The sequence below is a fragment of the Genypterus blacodes genome, unplaced genomic scaffold (genome assembly GCF_046128005.1).
Source record: "Genypterus blacodes isolate CSIRO-AG114 ecotype Tasmania unplaced genomic scaffold, CSIRO-AGI_Gbla_v1 ptg000415l_1, whole genome shotgun sequence".
Taxonomy (NCBI): domain Eukaryota; kingdom Metazoa; phylum Chordata; class Actinopteri; order Ophidiiformes; family Ophidiidae; genus Genypterus; species Genypterus blacodes.
The window spans coordinates 25,001-33,983 of record NW_027467187.1 but is presented as its reverse complement, the minus strand read 5'-3'; the positions used below and the strand labels follow the sequence as shown (position 1 = coordinate 33,983).

At 51.0% G+C, this 8,983-nt stretch overlaps 1 protein-coding gene across 1 annotated transcript in view; it reads left to right on the top strand.

The window, feature by feature from the left end:
* The first annotated feature begins 7,448 nt into the window (after window positions 1–7,448).
* LOC142989394 (DENN domain-containing protein 4B-like) overlaps window positions 7,449–8,983 on the top strand; it is a 9,171-nt gene continuing 7,636 nt past the window's right edge. Inside the window, exons 1-4 of the mRNA XM_076138897.1 lie at window positions 7,449–7,624; window positions 7,774–7,874; window positions 7,991–8,206; window positions 8,738–8,883. Coding sequence (XP_075995012.1) covers window positions 7,449–7,624; window positions 7,774–7,874; window positions 7,991–8,206; window positions 8,738–8,883 — 639 coding nt within the window. The remainder of the gene's footprint in view (window positions 7,625–7,773; window positions 7,875–7,990; window positions 8,207–8,737; window positions 8,884–8,983) is intronic.

Genomic DNA, 8,983 nt, shown 5'->3' with positions numbered 1-8,983 from the left:
AGAGCAACAGTTCTGTAACAAAGACTGTAAGAGCGATTAAAAAAGCCTCTGTTTCCTCAGGCGACCGACCGTGCAAGAACCAGAGAGCAGAGAGCAGAGAGAGAGAGAGAGAGAGAGGAGAGGAGAGAGAGAGAGAGAAGCGACGAGGTTTGTGTGTGTGTGTGTGTGTGTGTGAGGAGGACCAGGAGACAAAGCAGGCCTGTTACGGGATTCTGGGCTAATCCTAATCCTGCAATTGTGTCCCGTGTCTGCCCTTAGTGCTCCAAAGAAGTCCGCTTCTGGGTTTTTAGCCCCGGACGTAAGGTGAAAGGACTGTCTACCCCCGCCTCCCCCCTGACCCTGCCTCCCCCGTGGTCCCAATCTACCAGGGGATCCAATCGACACGGTGACACAGCCCAGCGCACCATCTGCCCCGGGCCACCAGATTACCCAGAGCACCGGGGCCAAGAAATCCTCCATCGCCCAAGATTAAACCTGAAATATAGGGCAGCAAACGGTCACACGTGTAGATTTAGTTTTCCCACGTACCACCGCCCTCCTCTGCCGCCGCTGTCACTCAGAGCTCGTTTTCCCGCCAAGCGTCTGGGATTTGTATTGTCTTTATTTGTTTTTTCTCTCAGAGATTAAATGGTTTGTAGTTTAGTTTTGTTTCTGTGTTGTCAGTCGATTTGTGTGCGTTTCCGTGGCGACTGCCTCTTGTCTCTTTCGGGATTCTTTAACAAACGCCGTCGTCTTTCCCGCCTCTGCGACGTTTATTTAGTCAAATTTGGCAGCAATACGAAAACAGAAAGAAAAAAGGAAGCAGAGACGAGAGCGAATCAACGGGAAACACGAGAGCCGGCGAAGACGATCACTTAGTCTGAAAAATGGTTACTATGGAAACTGTGCCTTTTCTCTCTCTGTCTGAGCTCAGTTTCGAGTCGCACACGTTATTGTAACTGCGGGGACAAATTAGCGCCACCCACCCCTCAGCGCTCCGCCAGGCAGGCCCGGAGCCATAGCTTTGAAACGTCCAATCCTACACACGTCCAATCACACACACACACACACACACACACGCACACACACACACACACACGTGTGGACTCTCCTCAGCAGACAGAATTTGGTTTTTCGACGAGTTTGACACCAAGAATCACACACACACACACACACACACACACACACACACACACACACGCACACACACACACACACACACACACGCACACACACAGCCTCACCATCATGGCTGCGGTCACGGCTGTGTTAGTTTGCGTCTGCGTGTGTCTAACTGTTCATGTCACTCAGCGTGACGCGTCTCATGCGTGGCGAGCGAGCAAGGAGGTCTCCTCTCTCTCTCTCTCTCTCTCTCTCTCTCTCTCTTGCTCTCTGTATCATCCAACAACGTCAACAATCAAAGTTTCACCATGACTTTTTGTCCTCAGACTTCTGCAGCAGTCTGACGCTGTCGCCATCTGAATCATTCTTTCACTCTGCTCTCATTCGTCCTCTATTCTTCACCCTCTGTCCTCTCTGTCCTCTGTGTCCTCTGTGTCCTCTCTGTCCTCTGTGTCTTCTGTGTCCTCCGTGTCCTCTGTGTCTTCTGTGTCCTCTGTGTCCTCTGTGTCCTCTCTGTCCTCTGTGTCTTCTGCGTCCTCTCCCAAGGGCTCATTAAGCTCAGCTGCCAAGCTTTGTTTTTTACTCAGTGTCCATTAGTGGATTACTCAGCGAGCATGAGGCCCGGCTGAAGTCACCGTGGTTACCGAGGCCTGGCTGAGCGTGGAGGCATGTGGAGAATGTTCCGACCGGCTGATCCCAGAGAAACCCTCTGTGATCTCAGCTCACACAGAGCTTCTTCTCCATGGGCTTCGCTCTCCCAGAGGAGCTGCAGCGAACGCCGGCTCTCTGTCCGTCCCTTCAGATCCTCTGTTCCTCCCAAACACCAGAGGATCTGAGTGGACCTCAGTCTGACTACAGGGACCAGAACTCCAAGAAAAATCTAATTCCTGTTGGGACTAGTTTTCCTTTCCTCTCCCTGTGTGTACTGAACATCTATATAACACACACACACACACACACACACACTCTGAAGCAATGCAACACATTTACATTAAACTGAAGTTATTAGTTCCTGTTGAGGCTCTGGTCAGTGAACGCCACATCTCTGCTAAATGCTCCACTCACCTCAGATCAGTGAACAAGTCAAATCAGACTGTAACCATGACAATAGTAATATGGAGGACGTATCACTTTCAGATGAGTTGTTGTTGTTAAATATGAGTCATTTTATCAAAAGCAGCACTATGGAACTTTGTAAGCCCCGAGCGGTGTGTTATTGTAATTATACATTCAGAGAGGGAGAGAGAGAGAGAGAGAGAGAGAGAGAGAGAGAGAGAGAGAGAGAGAGAGAGAGAGAGAGAGAGAGAGAGAGAGAGAGAGAGAGACAGACAGAGAGAGACAGAGAGAGAGAGGTGTGTGTGTGTGTGTGTGTTCTGGCTCCTCATACTTTTTATTATCTGCCCATTTCCTTTTTCAAAATGACAAATTTATATTCATGGTGCAGCTACTAAAATAAACAGCGAGTCCTTTAAAGGTTAATGAAAAAGCTCAGCGCCCCAACACAGCTGGCTGCCATGGCAACGCACCCTCCGCTGATTTATGCTGCTGATAATTTGGAGCAAAGATGACGGAGCCCACAGGTGTGAACACACACACACACACACACACACACACACACACACACACACACACACAGAGAGAGAGTACGCTACAGAAACTCATTACCAAGTGGTTTTGCTCTCTAGATTTAATATCCCGTCCAATTTGGTGAGTCCAATCATCGTCCTTCATTTTCATTCAAACTGGCAACCTGGCTCTAAGTGCAGATACACTTTCTCTCTCATTACACACACACACACACACACACACACACAGACACACACACACACACACACACACACACACACACACACACACACACACACACACACACACACACATACACGCACAGCTGTCGTCAGTCGAGCATGAAGCTCCGCCTCCGTTAGTCTGCAGAAGCGAGCGTCTCCTTTACTGTGGGGGAATGGAGGAGTCGGTACACAGGGGCTCCTCATCCTCTTCGTCACCCCGGCCTGATTGGAGGCTCGCTACACCCTCAGGGTCTTGCTGAGGGTGTGAAAGGAATCCAGGCAAATGGGTTTCATCAGGTGAAATGGAGAGGTAATGACACCTGCAGCACTCCGCCTCCTCCTGAGTCGTGAAGAGAGGTTTTAGGTTCCTTCTCAACGTGGGCGGGGCCTCTTTTTGATAGGGGCTCTTTACTACCTCTACTGCACGCACGCACACACACACACACACACACACACACACACACACACACACACACACACACACACATTAGAGAGTCGAGAACTTTCATTATTCCACTGACAACCCATATCCACCCCCCTAACTTCCCAAAGGCCTTAACACAGGGTCACTTAATAGACTGAAATTCCAGACATGCACACACACACACAAACACACACACACACACACACACACACACACACACACACACACACACACACACACACACACTTGCAGGTGACATCACCAGATGGATGACGGGGGGGGCACTGCAAGGCCGAGGGCTCCTCTTTCATCAGACCAGTTTATCTTAAAAGTGTGCTCTCCCCTGTGACACACACACACACACCTACACACACACACACACACGCTCCTAGCAGCCCTCGGGCCCCTTTGCCACCCACCCCACACTGCTAAAATGTACAAAAACCCAAAGTGTACAACCCGAACTGTACAGATGATGGATGGCGGCGTGTAATGCGACCTTTCTTCTTGCATTTCCCCGCCGCTCTTCATCCTCCTCCTCCTCCTCTTTTCCCCCCTGTTGCACGTCTGATCTAATTTCACCTGGAGGAGACATTCGGGCAACAAAAGGGGAACGACATGGTGTGTGTGTGTAAGTGGTGCGTTCACACGTGTAGGGCGGAGACGACAAGAGGGAAAAGTGGGATTTGAAGCGAAGCGGCTCGTCCTCTGAGTGAAACCACATGAGGCCCCAGATGGACGATGCGATCATGATTTAGGTGTCGATCTGGCTGATGTTAGTGGGTGGGGGTGGATGGAGGAGACCCCTGCGTTCCAGATGTACACACACACACCCACACACACCCGTGTGTTAATGCTTTCGGGGGTTCGGATCTCTGCTGTCATCGAGAAAGCGCCGAGATTTCACGCAGGCGAGATAAAGTCAGGGAGAGAAACACGAGCAGGGAGGCCGTGTGAACTCTCCTCCCTTTAGGCCCTGCATACCAGACCATCACACACACACACACACACACACACACACACACACACACGATGGACATGCTATTGCTCCACACACACACACACACACACACACACACACACACACACACACACACACACACACACACACGATGGACATGCTATTGCTCCACACACACACACACACACACACACACACACACACACACACACACACACACACACACACACACACACACACGCACACACTCTGGTGGATTCCTGACTGTTATTGGCACGATTAATAAATAATAGATGGAGCGTAATGTTGATGTTGATCCAAGACGAAGATGAAGCCAAGACGCCTAAACCTGCAGCTCCCTGAAGGCTCCTACTGTAAACTCACTCCTCCTCCTCCTCCTCCATGCTGATTTAAAGACATTAATGACATCATAGGGCCTGACGGTGAGAAGTTTACGTCCTTCACGTCTCACTCAGTTAAACTCAAGCATGTGGATGAGGCTTTACTGTCCCAGCAGTGACATACAGATGTGTGTGTGAGAGAGATTCAGAGTTCATCCAGCTGTGACTTCAACTCAGCAGCTGAACAATAACGAGCCTAAAGCCTAAACATGACACAAAACTCATTTCTTTTATGAATAAAGGAACATTCTGGAGAAGTTTGGCGTTTACTTACCATGAAGTTTAGTTGTTGTGCCTCTCGTTATCTTCTTTAATGTCACACACTCTTACAGTTCCACTCTGGATCGTGTGTCACTGCCGCGCTCTCTGGTGTTCTTCCTCTAACCGTCCCTCCTAAACGAGAGCAGGTAGGAACCAATCATCACCTGAGGAGTAACATCAACCTTCAACCTGTAAATATATGAAAACAAGTCAACTTAAGTGATTGAAATGAGCATAGAATTTACAATTGAGTATAAATGAACTATGGTTACACATGGAGTGGTTCCCTGTGACCTTTGACCTGGAAATGTTCCACCGTGTTGAAGCAGCACGGATCCCCTCTCCACTCACAGGTGTGCAGAGGTCGTAAGTGAACCAGCGAGCAAATCTCTCCTCAACGCCACAACTCAGTGCAAACAAATTGATTTAGACATAAACGACCTGAATCATGAAGAAGTTTAGTTCCTCAGTTTAACCACCGGGGGCCTTGGCGCTCCGGAGAGAGGAGGGGAACGTCACAGTAAACTTCCCCACCCTGAGCTCAGGGTTCCTGGCCGAGCCTCAAGATATTTCTGCTTTTGTCGACGGGACACTTTTCATTCCAAGGCCCCCCCCGCCCACCTGCCCCCTCCCTCTATGGCCCCCCTGACCCCCCCTCTCCTGCCCCCTCCCTCTATGGCCCCCCTGTCCCCCCCTCCGCCCTCTCCACCCCTGCGTCCCCGTGCGTACGCCTCTGCTGCACCATGCATGATGAAAAGCTTGGACGGGGCTCCGGTGCAGATGTTCCGCTGGGCCGTCGTTGCTCCTGAGAGTTGCGGTTGCCGTTGCCGTGCTCGTCCGCTCGACTCCTTCCCATGCTACACACACACTACACACACACTACACACACATGGAAGTGTTTTGGTCCAGTGAAGAGCGTTTTGGGGGTTTGAGAGGATCATGAGCACGACGCTGGACAATGCTGCATTTTTTCACACTCACGCAGAAATGTAATGATCTGCTCGTAAAGACACAGCCCCCCCCTCCCCACACACACACACACTTGCATGTGTTTTGCATTGCCCCCCCTCCCACATTTTCTTCTTCTCTTCCCCTCTCTTCACTTTCCCTGCACGCCACCTGGCCTGTGCTCATCCATGACCGTTTTTATGACAAATCCCAGAAATGTATCTGCATTCTTTTCCACTGCCTCTCCTCTTCAGCCCCTCTTCCTCATCACTCACTCCTCTACACGTCAAACACGCCGCAGATACGGACGGTGGGAGGGTTTCTGCCGGTGAGAGGATCTGTCCTCGCCCTGCTTCATGCGCTGTGGGGAGCGTCCTGGAGTTCTCTGCTATCTGGACTTCCCCCTGCTCCACTCCGGCCAGCTGCTGGGTCTGAGTGCATGTGGTTCTGGTTTTCCGGGTTTCTCCTCTCCTCATTCCGTCTCAGCTCAGCCTTGACCCAGCGTGGCGTTCCTCCCCGGGAATCTCCATGATCTCATTACGGGGCTGAGGTGGCTGGAATGGTGCGGCTGATTAGCTCCGCTGACCTTTGCAGCTCTGGAGCCGCTCTGGAGCAGAGAGCTGATAGAGTGTAATCAAACAATCATTTCATTTACACTCATATGACTCCTGGGTTCTATGTGTTGGTCCAGTGACTCTGTTTCATTCTGCAGCACAGCAAACACACAATCCATAAAGCTCACTTCTTTTCATTCAGAACACAGCGCTCTCTGCGGTCCGTTAGAGTCGACAATTAAAGCAAAATTGGGTTAAAGTGCAAACGTCTTGATGGATGATGGGTAAGCTGAGCGGAGGAAGAAGCTCGTATCGGTTTATAAAACTCCAGGGAAGTTAAGTGAGCACTAAACCTTCCAAAGCTCACAGAATCTGCTTTTCTGGCCAAAACCTCCTTAAGTGCTTCACATCCTCTGCAACCCACTTTAATGACTCCTTTGTTGTTTACAGTTAGAACTTCAGTGATCATCTGTGAAAGAAAGCCGGTGCGGTCCGGTTGGCTCTGCTCCGGTCCAGCACGAGTCAGACGGATGGAAATGGAAATGGAACGTTGGTGTTTAGAAACCAATCGATCAGCTTAGTTTTACCACACACACACACACACACACACACACACACACACACACACACACACACACACGGAAAATGGTATCATTTAACGTGTTTCTGCCTCAGGACTGTTTCTCCGCTCCGATAGTTTAATGAAAAAGAAAGAAAAATAATGTGTCAGGCGGCTGCAGCCAAACTGTCTCATACTGTTTGTGTTATTGTATCCTCAGAGGCTGGACACACCCCGGGCCCCTGGCTCAGCTCAGCATGATACACACAGCTGAGCCTGAGATCCATCTATCTATCTATCTATCTATCTATCTATCTATCTATCTATCTATCTATCTATCTCTGTCTCTCTCTCTCTCTCTCTCTCTCTCTCTCTCTCTCTCTCTCTCTCTCTCTCTCTCTCTCTATCCATCCATCCATCCTCCACCCTCTCTCCGTCCCTCTCTCTAGATGAGCTTCCCTCTGCGTTGGCACTGTCCCTACATCCCTCTGTGTCCTCTTCAGATGGCAGACGTCCTGCTGGCCCCCATGCCCTTCATCGTGGGGGTCCACTCCAGTTACTTTGACCTGTACGACCCCCCAGCTGATGTGGTCTGTGTGGACCTGGACACCAACACCATCTTCCAGTGAGTCTGGACCTCTGAGTCTGTCTGTCTGTCTGTCTGTCTCTCTCTGTCTCTGTCTCTCTCTCTCTCTCTCTCTGTCTCTGTCTCTGTCTCGCTCGCTCGCTCTCTCTCTCTCAGCACTTTATCTGTGTTTATGTTTCACGCTGCAGAACTGAGGACAAGAGGCCGCTGTCATGGCGATCGTTTCCCAGGAAACACGGCAAGATGCTGTTCAACACACTGACCAACCTGCACAAGACTCTGGAGAAGAGTGAGTGGCCCTCTTCCTCACACAGAGCGTCCAGACTCACATGTCCTCTGCCCCTCTGAGCGTCTCCTTCCTCCCCTCCTCTCCTCTCCTCTCCTCTCCTCTCCTCCCACCTGCAGTTTGCACCCCTGGCCAGGAGGAGGCGACGCTGGAGTTCCTGCTGACGGACTATGATCAGATCTACAGGCGTCAGAAGCAGCTGGAGCTGGAGATCCAGGAGGCGTTCCTCCGCTTCATGAGCTGCCTGCTGCGGGGCTACAGAGCCTTCCTGCTGCCAATCACTCAGGCTCCGTCTGACACCGCCACAGACTGCAGCTCCCTGTTCAACCTGCAGGGTGAGCTGTCTCACCTTCAGGCTCCAAGGGACCCACTGGGGGGGGGGGCTGGACTCAGGGTTGGCCCATGTGGACTTACGAGTCTTCCTCTTCTCTCCCTATTTCCTTCTTCTCTTCTCTTCCTCTCCCTTTACTTCCTCTCCTTCTCTTCTCTTATCTCCTCTCTTCTTCTCTTCCTCTTTCCTCTCCTCTGCCCCTTCCTTCTCTCCTCTCCTCCCCTCTTCCTCTTCCCCTTCCTTCTCTCCTCTTCCTCTTCCTCTTCCTCTTCCACTTCCTTCTCTTCTCTTCTCTTCCTGTTTCCTCTCCTCTTCCTCTTCCCCTTCCTTCTCTCCTCTTCCTCTTCCTCTTCCCCTTCCTTCTCTTCTCTTCCTGTTTCCTCTCCTCTTCCTCTTCCTCTTCCCCTTCCTTCTCTTCTCTCCTCTTCTCTTCTCTTCCTGTTTCTTCTCCTCTCCTTTCCTCTTCCCCTTCCTTCTCTCCTCTCCTCTCCTCTCTTCGCTCCTCTGGTCTCTTCCTCTTCCTCTCCTCCTGCAGGCTTCCTGAAGTCTCGTGATCGTACCCATCAGAAGCTCTTCATCCAGCTGACCAGGACCCAGATGTTCACTCAGTTCATAGAGGAGTGCTCCTTCGTCAGCGACCGCCACACCTGCCTGGAGTTCTTTGATGAGTGTGTCCAGAAGGTGAGAGAGCTTCCTGCTGTGCGCTCCTCTTCCTCTCTCAGGACAGCTGTGAGCTTGCTGAGGTCATGCAGAGCTATATGCTGTTGTTAACCTGTGTGTG